The 16828-nt window shown below is 43.4% G+C and overlaps 1 protein-coding gene across 7 annotated transcripts in view; it reads right to left on the bottom strand.

Annotated features, from left to right (window-relative positions):
• The window catches only part of LARP4B (La ribonucleoprotein 4B), an 857205-nt gene that overhangs the window by 678874 nt on the left and 161503 nt on the right, over positions 1-16828 (bottom strand). For all 7 annotated transcript variants that reach the window (XM_069211182.1, XM_069211183.1, XM_069211184.1 and 4 more), the window contains one exon: positions 11102-11249. In XM_069211182.1, coding sequence (XP_069067283.1) covers positions 11102-11249 — 148 coding nt within the window. The remainder of the gene's footprint in view (positions 1-11101; positions 11250-16828) is intronic.

Consider the following 16828-nt stretch of genomic DNA (forward strand, 5'->3'; position numbering starts at 1 on the left):
GATTAATGGTTGATTAACTCTTTGCCAAACAAAAATAATCATCCAGTGTTTTAGTTTTGGGGTTTTTTCGTGCCAAGTCTGGGTGGGGCCTCAGATTCAATGGAGTAACTGAGGGCACAGAACAAGATTAAAACCTCTTAATTTCAGCTAAGACTGAGCTCAAAAAAGTTGCAGGAGATGACATACTTTCTATAATCGGAGAACAACGGCAGGCTGCTTGAACTAAGTTGGCGCTTGTTTGCGCTCTGATGATTAACTGATTTAAATTGTCTAATTTATGGCCGATCCCCACTACAGAGGTGGCTAATGCATTCAACAAGTCAACTTGCACATCCAGCTTGTCAGGGTGGTAATTCAAGGCCAAAATAGTAGATTGCAAGGTTAGAAAAAACTGAGACCAGAGAGGGCCTCTACATTCGGCCGTAGTATTGGACACAGGGTTAGATTGAATATCTGCACCTCCCACAAATTCAGTTTAAAGGCAAGATAAGTACAGGAGCGATTGATCATTAAGCTCTCTATCATTAAGCTCTGCTTGAGAGTTACCATTATATGCCCCAATAGGAGATCTCGTGGGAATCAAAGTAAAATTGCTGTCAGTTGGCCTACAGGTCCATTGTGCGGCTGGTGGACTAACTGGATAGGCCATACTGTTGTCCTGCTGGCAATCTTGACCAACAGGGGCCTGCGCACTCTGCTGAGGATGCGCTACTGGGGAGGCAACCCCATCCATGACCTCAAAGGAGTGGTCACTTGAAATTACTATTGAAGAGGTCCCATGCTTCAGTGGAACCACAGCCGATTTAGCCACCTGTGACACCAATGGAATTTAATTTTCTTTGGGGGCTGACAGATCAAGGTCTAGTTCCTCAACCTCTGGGGTGCTTGCTGAACCAGAATGATCCACAAAGATGAATGGTAAACCAGGGCACGAACTTGTACTTGTATTTCCAAAGATCAAGGGGCCTTTAATGATGCCTCCAAGGCACCGAACGGCGGGGATGCATTCAAACCTGTCATGTGCTGAATGTCACCACCATCCACCTTTATTGCAACTGGAGTTTTTTTTTCTTAAAAAGCCAGCACAGGAGACTCGCGAAACCTCTGAGCTTGATTGAGGCATATTAACAACTGAATTAAGAGGACTCAAAACTGCCGTGTTAAAACAGTTCAACGTCTTTTGATGCAATCTAGGGGGCTGCTGACAAGGTGAGGCTAAAAGAAGAAGGATTGAACCCGTCTCCCTGGGCCGGCGACAGCTGGACTATGGCACTGCACACTGCATCACCTCGTCAACACTTCTTACGTTTTTGGGGGATGACTAGTTCATTTCTTGCTTTAACAGACCTCATGGCGTACACAGTTATTACACATCCTCACCAACTCCCCTTCAAGACTTAACTAACAAAATGCAAGAAGGTTCAATGTACTGCAGATCCCTCTGTTTTTTAAACAATGTAACAAAACTGCAGCAAAACAGCCAGTGGAAGAAATCGAGCGGCTTTTGGATTTAAAAGTTTGGGGTAGGGGAGTGGGAACAGGAAATGTATGACAGCACAGCCTGTGCAAGCCACACTGGCCTAAAGCCAGCCACCACCGCCCGACGCTAGCTGCCTGCAGCCTAAGCTTTAGCTCGCCTCACTCCCCCCTATTGCCTTGCACTTATTTTGGGGCTTCCAGATTCGCCCACATCTTCCACTCGGCTCCACACACTGTTTTCAGTTTCACATGACACCTCCACGCTCTTCCCAAGGTCCCAACTCACTCCACTTGAACCCAGCAGCAACAACAGCACTGGGAGCAAAGGCCGGAGCGGTACAACTGATTACAAGGACCCCAGGTCCCGATCTAAGAAGGCCTGGAATTTGCCTGGGGCCTGATGGCCTACAGCCAGGTACACTCCTGAGGGGCCCTGAAGAGGACCAAAGGGTTTGGGGGAGGGGGGGGGGGGGGAGGCTATGGAAATTCTAACAAGATAGAGATGAGTTTGTTTTTTGGTTTTGGGTTCCAGCATCATAGTATATGATGGATTATTATGTACCTCAACAATAGTATACAACAGTCCCCTTGATGGCAGCAGGTGACAAGCGACAAGTGAAACCTAATCTTAAATGGCGAGTGGATCTTCCTGCTTCTGTCCTTTAAAGTAGAGGCTATTGAATAACCCTAAACTGTATGTTCATTATGTTTATACAATGACGGTGGGGGGGGATGGAGAGAATGGAATGCAATCAGTATGGGTTCAGTGACACTACTGTAGGATCTCATGTTTGGTAATATGGTCAGACTCTACAGGATTTCGCGATAAACAAGAAAAGGAAGATATATGAAAGATTAATGTTGCCACAAGGCAAAAGTAATACGTTCTGTGTTGGTCGAAAGCTTTTGACCAGTTCATTTATTTTTGCAGTGCAGAGAAGGCTTGCTTTGATTTTTTTGTTAGTGTCTCTACTTTGAAATAAAATGCATTTCTGATAATTGTTTTTTATTATTATTAATAAAGCAGCTCTGTCCTGTTGCTGACTTAATCTCGTAGATATACATTGTCAATGAATAGCCATCCCGAATTAAATGACTTAATTATTGTACAACCGTTCTGGATGTTTAAAGTTCCCCATTAGAGCCAAAGTAAAAATAAAAAAATAAAAAAAAACACAACTCGGTGGGAAATTAATAGGCCTGAGCAGAACATAGAGCTCCATAGTGCAACTGGGTCCACAGTCGCATATATACTGAATGCATCATGGACAATTTCAGTAAATGATTATGTTTAAAATGCACCCCAACAACGAGATTTTAACTTTTCCAAAAACTCTGTGCCATGTAACTATACGCAATGCAGTATTTTGACTTGATCATTATAGTGTCAATATGCAGAGCACTATTTGATACATATTCTTGACACCTCGAATACTTGCAAGATAGCTGCACTTTTCACCCAGATGCATTTATACTACTACCAAGGGTATTAGAGATGACGTGAAGCGGTGTTTGTCCTTTCACACAGACCAATCTGACTATTACGCCCACTACTGTAGAGGTTCTTTCTCATATGCACTCCACTCGTTCTTGATTAATGTACTGTGACCATGTAACATACGCATCATAGCAATGCACAGGTATGCCATGAACATGGACCAACTATACGGTGTACTGAAATGGGGCACACAGAGGGCCACGGGGGACGTTATTTAATGCAGAAAAGCAAAATAAAGCGCAGCAAAAATGCTGCAAAATTACCAAATTAATGCCGCAAATTCTTCATATTTGTGCTGTGGAATTTGCTAATCCATGCCGCAGTATCCTGGGGGTCTGATGGGTGGCAGAATTTGTCTAAAACAGACATACTGTAATCCCATAGAACGTGAGCAGCATTACACTTGGGGAAAGGAGGTGGGGAAAGCCTGCTAATTATCCTGTGACAGTAGAAATACCATGGCCAAAGACACTATGGTTTTCTTCCGAAACCTCTTGCACATCCACTTTCCATGCAGAACAAGTTTGCAAGAGGAAAGATGAACTGCTGCTGCTTTAAAGAAATCTGTTCGAGGGGAATACAGTTGGCTTTGGTCTTCCCCTTCAGTCTGAATCCTTCATTCTGGGGCCTCTTCCACTTGCATACCAGGGATATTGAGGTCTGGGTCTTGCTATGTTGAATAAAGCCCTTTTGAAAGATTCTACCTTTGAAGGGAGTAATAGGGGTCCAAACGAGTGGGAAGTGTCAGACCTTAGCAAAAGCCGAAACTGAGCTGTGAAAGCTGGCAGACATCAGCAGTATACCTGATGAACACTATTTGTGTATGAGGGTGAGAAGAGGCTGTAACAGAATGCTGCATCACCTAAACTTAAGAGATTCAGTCAAACAGTTAGAATTGGAAAATACGTCTTGTGCATTGGTTTGTGCCTCTCAGTTAGCCTCTCCCTCACCACCTACCAAGTATGATAGAAGAATTTCTCAAGACTAACCTATTTGGATATTCAGTGGTTGACTGTGGGTACCCAGTAGCACCAACCATGGAAGATGCAAATATTTCTATCTCTTTTCAATATTGTCTCACTCAGGAGCTTTAGGTTTTGAGAGACAAGGAAAAAAAGCACCCAATATACATTTCACACCTCCTTAAAGCACGGTCAGCAACACTTTAAAGTCTATCCTGCTGTCAATTCTTCCTGTTCCTTAAAAGTACTTAAGTACCAAGGGAAAAAAATACTTTCAGTGGGATCAACTACCAACGACCAACTAATTTGTTTACTCATGAGTCAGCCACAAGTGGTGCCAATGTCCTGGTAAAGCACTAGGAAAAGTATATATTTTTTCTTAATTTGCAAACCTAAAATAGGTTAAGACTGAAACACCACCATTAGCGCCGGACAAAGACATTCTCACGTATTAGAAAAATAACAATCTATCTTTTTAGTAAACTTGGTGTTGATGCTGAAGCTCTTTGGTTTTAGTGTTAAAATATTGTAGTTTAGTTTGTTTTTGATACCTCAAACATTTTCCCGGAGGAGATGCACTGAACAACTGGCTACTACCAACAGTAAACAAATACATTCTACGGGGAAACCAGTTTACTTCAGGTTCCGCAACCCTTCGATAGTTGCAGTGACTAGATTAAGCCACAGTTCACACTCCGCAATGTCACCAAATCACTGACCTAGGCAACCCCGAGTTAAAGACGGCTAAGCACTTACTTCAGCTAACTGTTAAACAAATAAAATGTAGGGTAAAGACACTAATAGGAAGCAGGGTGATACCATTAAGTGTATAATAAGTGACCTTGGGCATCTAGAGCGCAACAATTCAGTGGTGGAGAACTTGACCTGCATGCTTTGCAAGTGATTCAGTGATAGTGGTATTTGTAGCTAGCACAGAAATCTGCATATATGGTCTCCTTATACATAGCTTATATTTTCTTGTATGTGATGAGCCCAGGGCCATGGATGTTCTATGTGTTCAAGTCTGGATTAATAAATGAACTTCCTGCCAATTTACAGAAGTCTGTGTAATATCCCTCCGTGACTGACAAATTGTAGGCTTACCTAGGTGAACACTGAGCCCAACACTAAGGCCATTTGATGCGGGGCAAAAGCGGACCAAGTCTTTTGCTAAGAATTGGAAAAAAGTGAGGGTTTTGCATGGCTAACTTGCCATTTCTCTTCAGCTGTAGCAATGTCGATCAAAGGCAGAATAGTTATTACAGTTCATTAGCTTACATGTGTTTCATGCATTTAAAAATCTCAATACTTAAAAAACAATGTTTTTATTACATTAAGTCTTTAAAATTGGGACTAGGATTGGACATGATAGTGACACAATATGAATGTTTGAACGCGGCTCATCCGCCTGCCACAGGCAATCCCTGACAAAGCAGCCACTCACAGCTCATCCATCACATACACTTGACACCCGGGAGCTCTGGCAGTGAGCCCCAGGGACCGGAGGAGATGCGTCCCCGGATGGACAGTTGGAGCCTGAAGCCTCACGGGAGAGATGCAGGTCCCTATGGTCAGACCGACAAGAGAGTCCCTGATGTTGAGTCAGCCCACCTGCCAGTGCTAATTCTGAGAGTGCTGGTGGGGAAGTGTGCAGCTGATATTGTGCTACACAGACTGTAGCAGAGAGGGGCCCACACCTGGATGCTGCCAACCAACACTGGGTCACCACAGTCGGGACCCCGCTATCTTGAGCAAGGGCTGAGGTTTAGAAGAGTTCGCCCCAAAAAAACAGACAGAGCAGTGAGAAGTGTGGGGGTGGAAAAACTCTCTGGCGCCGATTAGAACTCTGCCCATCCCAAGCTCAAGGAGTGGAGGGGTCCTGTGGCCTACTAAAGGCCATCTTACACTGGATGAAGAGCCTCGCAGCCAATCCTGGCTCACGCCTTCTTCTCCAACCAGGTAAGCAGGCAGGATTGCAACCTTTGTGAGCGACCTGCCAAGCCAAAACATTGCTGCCATCCAGCCTCACAGACTATTTCCAGCACATAGCCTTGCCGCTGTGCCTGAGCACTTCTGGGGCAGTGGTGGCACTGTTGTTGTGGCTCCTGTCATTGAGACCCTCCCCCCCCACTTATCTTAGACTAAATCTCTACACCGCCCTGCCGCAAACAAAGGTGGGACCGAGTCATGCTCCAGACCCAATGCCTGCCTTGTGCTGGGAGACAGCCAAGACACTGATAGACGAGTCACGCTACGAGGGAGGAGCTTTCCTCTAGGAGCCAGAGGACCCTGCAAGACCTGACCTGCATACCAGCTGCCTCTCCCTCCGCTGGAACAGTTGCCACTTCAATCTACACTGGGCACCCAACCAAAGGACCTACATGGTGGACCCAAAGAAGGACTTCAATCTGAAAGATCTGCTCTCCAAGGCGGTATCCAAAAAAAACAGGACTACCTCAAAGACTCCAACGTCATGAAGCCCACAGACTCTACTGTGCCACAGGTCCTACCCAAGGAAGGAGAAACTTCAGCCCCACTCACACATTTGTTTATGGAGGAACACTTCAGACTTCAGGATGACAAAGCCGTCCTTTGGAAGAAGTCGCCACGGACCTTAAAGAGGTTAAGAAAGACATGATGGAGCTGGGCCAGAGGGTGGTGGAGTTGGAAACCAGCGGGGACACCAGAGAAGAGGAGCTGGAAGCCTACAGATGATAGATCAAGATAGTAATGTTTGGTAAGGCACTTGAATTGTGGTCACCAAATTGGTGGACCTCTGATCTCGGACCTACTCCACTTCCTAAGCAGGTGGTGAAGATTTAGGAGTAAAAACTGATTGGGAGTTATTTATGAGAGATCAGATCAACACTAAACATGTGCCTCACCACAATGAAACTGTTTAAAAAGGTTTTCCATTGGTTACATTTCACTTCCAGGAAAACACTAGTCCAGGCGCTGATTACAACTCGCCTGGAATACGGCAATGCATTGGTAGTGGCAGCAAATGACTCTTTGCTGTCCAAACTACAGGCTGTGCAAAATATTGCCATCAGACTCATTTCCAACATGCCAGCCCGGTCATCTTCTGCTCCTATCCTCAAAACATTGCACGTGCCAATGAAAAAAATGTGCAATCTTCAAACTTTGCTGTCTATATCACAAGGTCTTGTATCATGCCCAGCCCGTGTACATGCAACAAAAACTGAAGATCTATTTGTGTAGCCATTCTGGCTGTAATTTTATACATGTTATTTTAGCATACAAGGCCTGTCGCTGTGCACTTTAACCTACATATATTTTATTCTGCTTCGTTTTATTATTTAAACATTAGCCACATTTGCGGTCTTGTTTAATTTTTTTCTATCTAGCTGTTTTTCGCCTAGGTCAGCACTATGTTCTTAAACAAGACATTTCTTTCACTCTGTGCTTTTCTCAAGGCTGCAGTAAGATAGGTTGCCGGCAAAGTGGTACGCTCGATCTCCAATGTCCACAGAAACATGCACACACTGCTGTGCTCTAACATAGCTTAGGTAGGAACTACCTCTACAAACCTTAGTGACAGTATTGTAGCATCATTCTTGTGTTTTACTCTCCTTGTCACAATTTTAATCTTATTTTGCTTAATCATCCTAGTTTTTGCAATTCATGCGTTATTATCTAAGAAGCAGTTAACTTCAATAAAACCTTATTGAACTATAGTCTGGCTCCGATTGTCCTTGCATATGTGAGACTAATGTAACAGAGAAACGGATGAGATCTGAGTGACCATGATTCCCCTGAGGAGTCATGTATGTCATGCGCCCGGTTGCCCCAATCATCCCTACTCTTGGGTGGAGATGAGGCACTGCTAGTTAGCCGGAACAAACCTGGATTAGGTCGACAGGTGTCACATAGTGCGGAATTAGACTCAGTCCCCGCAATACAGGTGATTCTGCCACCCAAATCCAGTAGTTTTATTAGGATAATGAGAACCTATACGACACTACATGCCCACAAGACAGTTAAGATCTTCTAATAAAGCTCTGCTGCAGATCCTCGCATGCGTACCATTGAATTTGGGGGTAAGAGCCCCCTTCCACTGGAATGCCCTCCCTCTATTCGTTCTTGCCTTTATTTGAGGAATTTTGATAAATTGTTAAACACATGTCTGTTCTACATATTCTCTTCCTGGCAATACAGCAGTGCCAAGATATCCCTACGGGAATGAGTTGTGCGCGATATTGAATACATAGAACACACGTGAGGTGGTGGAACTCCAGGAACGGAATGATGTACTGCAGATCTACCTGGAGAACAGATCGCATCGACCCAATATAATACTCAAAGGAATTCCTCTCCAGGCAGACCCAAGGGGCTCCAATGCCTACCTAATTAACTTCTCCTGTTACATAGTCCCAGACATGGCCAGCAAAAATATTGTTTTAGATCGCACACATTGGGCTTACCAATCCCTCCAACACCCCTGGGCCAGACTCAGACCATCCTTAGCTGTGTAAACAGCTACCACCTCAGAAACCTTTATGAAAGCATTGCAGCACAAGAGCTCGATCTCTTTTGATGGGGTCAATGTACCGTATACCAGGATCTGCCCCACCACACTACAGCGACACTGCAACCTCAGAGCGTTGACTGCCTTCGTCCGCGACAAAGGAGATGGATACAAATGGGGTCATGCTTTACACCTGACCTTTGTCTGGAAAGGTCAGAATACAAAATACCCTTGTACACCAATGATGTCATACTTTGCCCGAGACGGCTCCAGTCTTCCATACCAGCCCGAATAAACAATCTCATGGCCTTCAAAACCGTGTCAGGCTTTAAAGTGAACATGTAAAAAACACACGCTTTAAACCGGAGCATGCCACAGATGGAATGAACTCTGCTAGAGATCTCCTTTCCCTTCCTTTGGGTGAGCAATGGTGTACCCTATTTTAGATTAATGATACTCCCTTCATCAAGGTAGACTATGGATTGTAATTTCCAGACCTTCTCGAAACAGCACGTACCTGCAAAATTATGCAGATACTCCCTCAAACCCAACTATCTCAAACACTAGGCAGACTCCAGCACATGCTGGAGACCTTTATCTGGAATAGTAAACTGCCATGCATGGCAGGAAGGCAAGCATACCTCTCTGTGGCAGATGGAGGCCTGAGCATCCACCACCATGCCTATCATCACTTGACAGCATAGCTTTGCTACCTGGTGGAGGGTAACAGGACTGACAGAAAAGCAATGGTGTTTTATAGACCAAGCTATAGCAGGAACTCATATGAAAAAGGTCCTCTGACTTCCTAAAAAAAAAAAAACACACCCCCTGGCCACGGTTTACATCTTATCCGTCACATGGGAGGCCATGGCAGCCTGGGACAGGGAAGCAGTGGCTAAGAGCCTCACCACCTCCACCTCCCCACTGATGCCCATTATCGGCAACCCAGAGCTCCCATTAACATACAATAACTCAGACTTTCTGACATGGCAAATTGCCACCGGCAAGCGCATCAGCCACCTCTTAGATCATCGAGGACTGATGGACTACCCCCAGCTTCACTCCAACGATGGCCTACGCGCCAATGCACAATGACACTATGAAGAGGTCAGACACTGGGTTACTAAATCCTCCGTCCGCGCTCATGCTTCCAAGCTACTCACGAAGTTTGAAACGTGGCTTTTCACCAAATTGGATGTTTAGAGATCTATAATTTCCTGAACGTCTCACCAGAGGCCAGCAAGTCCCTAACCCAAAGTGGCTGAAAGAGGGAGCTGGAACACACCTTTACACCTAAAGAGTGGACCAACATACATCACAGAGCCCATACTTCCTCCATTAACACTAAGGGGAAGGAATCTAGGTTAAAGATCACACATTATTGGTATTACACCCCTGTCAAACTTGCCAAATAGAAAACTGGAGTAGCCACATGCTGGTGGCGCTGTGGCCAGACCAGTACACTTGTACATATGCTTTGGAAATGCCCCAAACTCCAGAGATACCGGGAGGAAGTGCTTAGGGACATCTAGATTATCTTTGAGACAGGAATCCCCCGCTTTCCTAGATACATACTGTTGGGTCACTCAAACCTACTAATGTATCCACTAAACTCTTATAGGGGAGGGCAGTGGCGCTGGCTCTCCGCATAGGCGGTCACAGCTAAATGGGACACAGATACTGCCCACAACTACACAGACTAGCTTTATAAAATTGTGTGATACCATAGCCATGGAGAAACTCAAAGCCTCCATAGAGCAGACCTTGCCCTGCTTCGACAAAATGTGGGGTCTGTGCATTAGCTTCCTCACGCACTAATTTATGGAACTCACATGCTCCTATTATCTCAGTGCTCCTTCTCACGGGGAATTAACTTCCTCACACAAACTAAATGGAATCATACCACACCTATGTGGAACATTATTGGCTTATTCTGACCATGCATATCATTGCGCTTCCTCTGAACAGACAGATAGGCCTCCCAGTCCCTGAGCTCCCGCCCAACCCCCCCCCCCCCCCAAATGCCCACAGAGACACACATTTGTGAATCCTAAATCCCTTAATTCTCCTCAGTTACAACCTCTCCTCTCTACCCCCTCCCCGGGACCCATGCACCCTTATTTTCGCTATTTTCTCTCCATCATGGCCCTTTAGTGGAATACGAGTATGTGTTCGTTAAAAATCAAGAGAACTGAAAAGAGGGACGCAGAGTTGTCTCTTGTACACTCAAATTGGCGCATGAATGTGCAGGCTTGGGAGCGCCATACTTTCAGAAATCTAACTCGTTCATCTTAATTCAGTAGGCAGCATTAAGGTGGCCCAAAACAGACATAAGGTTAACCACAAAGTCCAGTAAGATGATTACGCTTGATGTATTCTTAGTAAAACGTCTTCCCTTTCTTGGGTCTTAAACATTTGTGTGCCAACTGCACTTACTAAGACAAAAACTATGAGGGCGACAAAAGGAGTTCACAATTAAGGGTAAATAAAGAGCCCAAATAGCATTGTATATGCACCAGAACATTTAAAAAAAAAAAAAAAATCAATTTAATGTTTGTGCATTTGAAAGTTTTCCTTCATTAAACTGTTCCAATAAATAAGTAAATAAAGGCAAAATAAAGCTGGTTATAATATTTGTAACATTCTCAGGTATTGCAAATTAGTTCTTCATACCTTCTCTGCAGGTGTCTGGGGGGTGATCGGGTAATTCTTCCCAGCTCTTGCTCACATTACTATCTACAGCACCACTTGCTTCCAAGTGCAACATATGATTTCCCCATGCTTTAGCATTAGGATTTAATTCTGAAACTTTTGCTGATTCCTACAAAACAAATTTGGAGTTATTTATTTAAAAGTTTTACCACAAATCAGCTTTCATTTTTGTTAGGGTGTGTGCAAGAATGAATAATGATTCCCTAAGATGTGAGAACAAGTTTACTTACCTGTATGTAAACTTCAAATGAGTTTCCACGAGTATTCCAGACCTTACTATAGGCACTACATGGTGGGTGGGTGTTACAATGAGCTGAATGAGATCGGGTTGAGTTGGTCTGGTTACTGCCCAGAGCAGCAGCACGGTATGGGAGACCTCAGTGAGGCTGGTTAGATCTGCTACATTGATTTTAAAGAGAATTTGAGGGGTCTGGACTAAAAAGACCGGGGTTAAAAAGACAGCAAGGTAACACTGGTTAGAGATATGTTGAGCTGCCTTATTAAGATGGACAAGAGGAGGATTTTTCTGAACTTTCAATGTATTTGTAAGCAGGTTAGATATCCGTCCAGCAAAGATTACTCTGCTTAGGTGATTAAAACATTAGGCTGTGGATGAGTTGTTTTAGGGCAGCTATGCCATAGAGGTCTGTGTTTTGATTTGGTATGGGGGTGGGGAGTGGACTGGGGGGTGAGTGACAGTATATGATGTCACTGTTTTCCAAGGGTATTTAAATGGAAACATGGACTATTAGAGTCTCAACTGATGTTATAATGAATGGGTTGAGGACAGCAGTAACTCCAACACTTGGTTTGACTTCTGCCCAAGCAAATAGCTTACCAAATGCTGGGACGGCAATGACCAAAAATTGGTTGGGATTCTGAGAATGGCAGAAAGAACAAATCCAGGATACAAGCTCAATATGGTGCACAGGAACGGGCGTGCAGTTCAGGATGCAACTTAAGTTAGCAGGATAGCAAAGCACACACATGGTGCTAAATATATGTTATTAACTTAAGTTTCAATTCTTGCGGAAGAGATGCTGATGTTTTACTGGGTAATGGTTAACGAGATTCCCTACAAAATCAGCAACAATGTGCTACATTTACTTTTAATATTCCCTACATGTTTTTCATGAACAAGCCACTGTTTTCAGTGGATCCAAAAGTTATTCCATAATGGATGAGGCTACAAAAGCAGTTTTAAGCAAAGGAATTAGACAAACTATCCAATAATCCCATATTGAAGAAGTACAAGTGGAACTTAACAGGGGGCAATGCAAAGAAACATTGCTACCTTTTTCCTCCTTTCTCATATCACCACTGCCTTCAAGAGATTTGTCCACACGATTAGAGAGGTAAACTGCCCCACAGCTAAAACAAAAATGGAGATTAGGTAATTCAACTATTGACAAAATAATTTATCTTGCAAAATAAAAAATAAAAAATAAACAAGGGAGTTTCTTCTGTTTGTCTGCACGGAGCAGGAAAAAGCATACATAGACCGGAAGTAGCTGCTAAAGACTGCAAATCACACAACATAACAAGCCACTGCACAGCTAAATTCACAACAAAGCAGGCTGTCTTCAGAGGGCTGTAGATGCATCTATGCCACTGAGGGTGCACAATGCATGCAGTCTATTATTGCGCAGTCATGTGTGTGGTGCAGGGAGGGTCTAACTTCCAGAGAGGTGTAAAATGAGCCACAAATCAAATCCTCAACATGGATGAAGGGTTTGAGGTTAACGTTGTGAATACAATGTTCAGAAGGGTTACAAACACCACAGAAGCAGGCAAACCATTGTGCAACATATCTACGGTTCATGGATTCAGGGTTCACATTCATAAAGCATAAAAACATTAAGATGATATTTAATTCATTCTCACAAAGGCAGATGCCTGTTTAGGAAAGGGGCTAATTTTCTAAGAGGGCAGATTCAAAAATTAGGACTAAGAGGCCGAACCAGATGCAGCCCGCATTATAAACAGAGCATGGCGGGGGCGAAAGTCATCTAATTAAAACATCACTTTAACCTTTGTTTTTTTCAGTGAATTTCTATGGGCTGTTTTACAGCAAAGATGGATATGATTGCAATTCCTAAATATATCACTTTAACCTTTGGTTTTTTTTTTCCCCTGACAATTTCTAAGGTTTTTTTTTGTTTGTTTTTAAAGTAGGAACGTATTACCAGACCTAACAATAACCCTTGGTTTTTACAGTAAATGTCAAGGTTTTCTTTAATGTAAACTAACATCTATTTATAAAACACGTGTGTAGTAGGGTATGAGGGACTTGCATTTCTGCTGGGATCTCCCTCTTACACGACAGAAGAGTGTAGCAGAGTGTTGGAAGGGAGTAACCTATACGCTGAGGCCTCTCCCCAGGCTGACAAGCTATTTTGTGGCGAGAGACTGGGCTCTCCACTGAGACTTCTCCCCAGGGTGAGGGTCATGTGTCGTAGGGTATGGGGGAGGGAGTGCCCCCTCTGCTAAGACCTCCCCCCAGAGGAATAGCCATGTGTATTAGAGTGCGGAGACACTGACTGCTTGCTGAGAGACCTCCCCAGAAAGACAGGCATGGGCAGTAGGCTAAGGAGAGGAACTGTTATCTCCACTGAGACTGCTCTCCAAGGTGACAGCTGTACATAGTAGTGTGTGGTGAGCAACTATACTCTCCCCTGAGACCTTCCCCAGGGCAAGAGGCATGCACTGGTAGGTGTGGGGAGGGACTGGCATCCAAGCTCTGTCCTCTCCCCAGATTGACAGTAGGATAGGATGTGAGGACAAATTGCCCTCTCGGCTGATAGCTCTTTTCAGGGTGAAAGGTCTGTGTAGCAGGGTGTGTAGAGTGATTAGACTATTCACTGACATCTCTCCCCAGGATGAAAGGCATGGACAGGTGGACTGCCCTCTACTCAACAGCTCTTCTCATGGTCATAGGCATGCCTAGTAAGCTCTGATAACGCACTAACCTCTCCACTGACACTCCTCCCTATTGCAACAGATGTACACAGTAGAGCATTTATACAGATTGCCTACCCTATTAAAGTTTTCACAACACTGCAGGATCACATTTTCTTTTTTCTTTTTTTTGTTTAAAGGATTTACAGTTTCCTTCATCACAGTACTTGTGCCATATAAGCCTCCTCTCAAATACTAGGGGGCAGGATCATTTTATCTTGTCCCCATATATAAATTTTCTACTTAAGTCATCAATTTTTCATTATACGGTAATGGACCAATGTAATTTCTAAAACCCCAACAGCCAACCAATCACAACGCTGGCTCCACAAAGCAAGACAGCTGATGGGGAAAAAAGGGCTACTTGACCAATCAGATGCTTGCATGTTTTCCCATTTGCGCACCTGTTGTACTCCTGCAAGGCTCTCGTGAAACTAATCAACCACAGAAACAAATATTTTTCTCCCCTAACATCTCAAAAACTACTAAATAGATTTACATCACAGAACACACTTTTGGGATCAAGCTCTGGCTGGCTGGCTGGCAGGTAGGCAGGTAGGCAGGCAGACACACATATACACAAATATACATACATATATATATATATATATATATATATATATATGTTATATATATATAGATGTCTATAAATAAATAAAGGGCACTTATGCAGCAGGAGAGGGCCAAACTTTGCTGCAGGGTTGACCAAATTATATGACAAGAAAAGCCAAATTATGCGGCATAGTACAGCACACTTTCAGATCAGGTTATAAAAATAACAAAATAATAAAGTAATGCAGGGTGGGCATAGGTTGTACATCATTGATATCAGTTAAACACCCAAACATAGCAATAAGTAAAAGAAAGGTGACCAGTCAAACTTTGCAAAGGGCCTTCCACTGCACGGCAACACGTGCCTTTTTTTAGTTACCTGTGAACCTTTTGAGATGCAAAAGCTTTTTTTTGTGAAGTCTGCAGGTGATGAATTATGTGGCAAATTTGGGACATCCATAACTATGACAAAACACAGCAGCCACACAATTGTATAATTCCAGCGGCCCTGCATAATTTATATATATAAAGGTCCTGCCATCTAGTGTTGGGTTCAGAGTGTTACAAGCTGTTTTTCTTCGAAGAAGTCTTTTCCAGTCATGGGACCGAGTGACTCCTCCTTTTCGGCTCCATTTCGCATGGGCATCAACTCCATCTTAGATTGTTTTCCCACAGAGGGTAAGGTAGGAGTGATAGAGTATAAAGAAAAGAGATGTCCATGCTAATGGAATAGAGATATATATACATATGTACAAATTTAAATGTAACTTAAACAGCTACAGGCTCCTGGGGGAGGAGGGAGGGTGCAGGTGAATCTGCAGCAGAACATGCCACGAACAGATGTACACTGGGTAAGTGACATTTTCTGTTCGATGGCATGTGTAGCTGCAGATACACATGCTATGCATAAACTACTAAGCAGTTCTCCTCCCATAAGCGGTGGTTAGCCTGTAGGAGTTGAAGTTGTTTGAAACAGTGTTCTTAGTACAGCCTGTCGTACTGTGGCCTGTTGTGTTGCTAACACATCTACACAGTAATGCTTGGTAAATGTATGGGGTGTTGACCAAGTGGCTGCTTTACAGATTTCTGTCATTGGTATATTCCCTAGAAATGCCATTGTTGCTCCTTTCTTCCTGGTGGATTGTGCTTTTGGTGTTACTAATAGCTGTGTTTTTGCTTTTAGGTAACAGGTTTAGATGCACTTTACTATCCATCTGGCTATTCCTTGTTTTGAGATAGGATTACCAGTATGGGGTTTTTGGAATGAGACAAATAACTGTTTAGTTTTTCTAAATGATTTTGTCCTGTCAATGTAATACATTAAAGCTCTTTTAATGTCTAATGTATATAGCGCTCTCTCTGCTACTGAGTCTGGCTGTGGGAAGAAGACTGGAAGTTCCACTGTTTGATTTATATGAAACAGAGAGACAACCTTAGGTAAGAATTTTGGGTTTGTGCGAAATACGACTTTATGTTTGTGTACTTGTATAAAGGGTTGTTCAGTGAATGCTTGTATTTCACTAACTCTTCATAGTGAAGTGATTGCAACGAGGAATGCCACTTTCCATGTTAGATATTGAATCTGACACAAATGCATGGGTTCAAATGGTGGACCAATGAGCCGTGTGAGTAAAATATTGAGATTCCATGAAGGCACTGGTGGTGTTCCTGGAGGTATGATACGTTTTAGTCCTTCCATGAAGGCTTTGATGACAGGGACTCTAAATAGGGACTTGTTTTGTATATTTTGTAAATAGGCTGAAATAGCTGTGAGATGTATTTTAATGGATGAAAAAGCTAAATTTGCTTTTTGTAGATTAAGTAAGCAGCCTACAATGTCTTGTATGGATGCGGAAAGAGGCGTTATGTGTTTGAATTGGCAGTAAAAGACAGACCTTTTTCATTTGTTTGCATAGCACTGCCTGGTGCTGGGTTTTCTTGCTTGTTTAATTACTTCCTTACATTCTGGGGGAAGATGTAGATATCCAAACTCTAAGACTTCAGGAGCCGGATTGCCAGATTGAGTATGTCTTGATTGGGGTGCCTGATCAGTTGTTTGTTTTGTGTCAAAAGATCCGGCCTGTTTGGTAGCTTGATGTGTGGTACTAGTGACAGGTCTAACAATGTTGTGTACCATGGTTGACGTGCCCACGTTGGCGCTATGAGTTTGAGTTTGTT

Source organism: Pleurodeles waltl, chromosome 10, assembly GCF_031143425.1.
Source record: "Pleurodeles waltl isolate 20211129_DDA chromosome 10, aPleWal1.hap1.20221129, whole genome shotgun sequence".
Classification (NCBI taxonomy): domain Eukaryota; kingdom Metazoa; phylum Chordata; class Amphibia; order Caudata; family Salamandridae; genus Pleurodeles; species Pleurodeles waltl.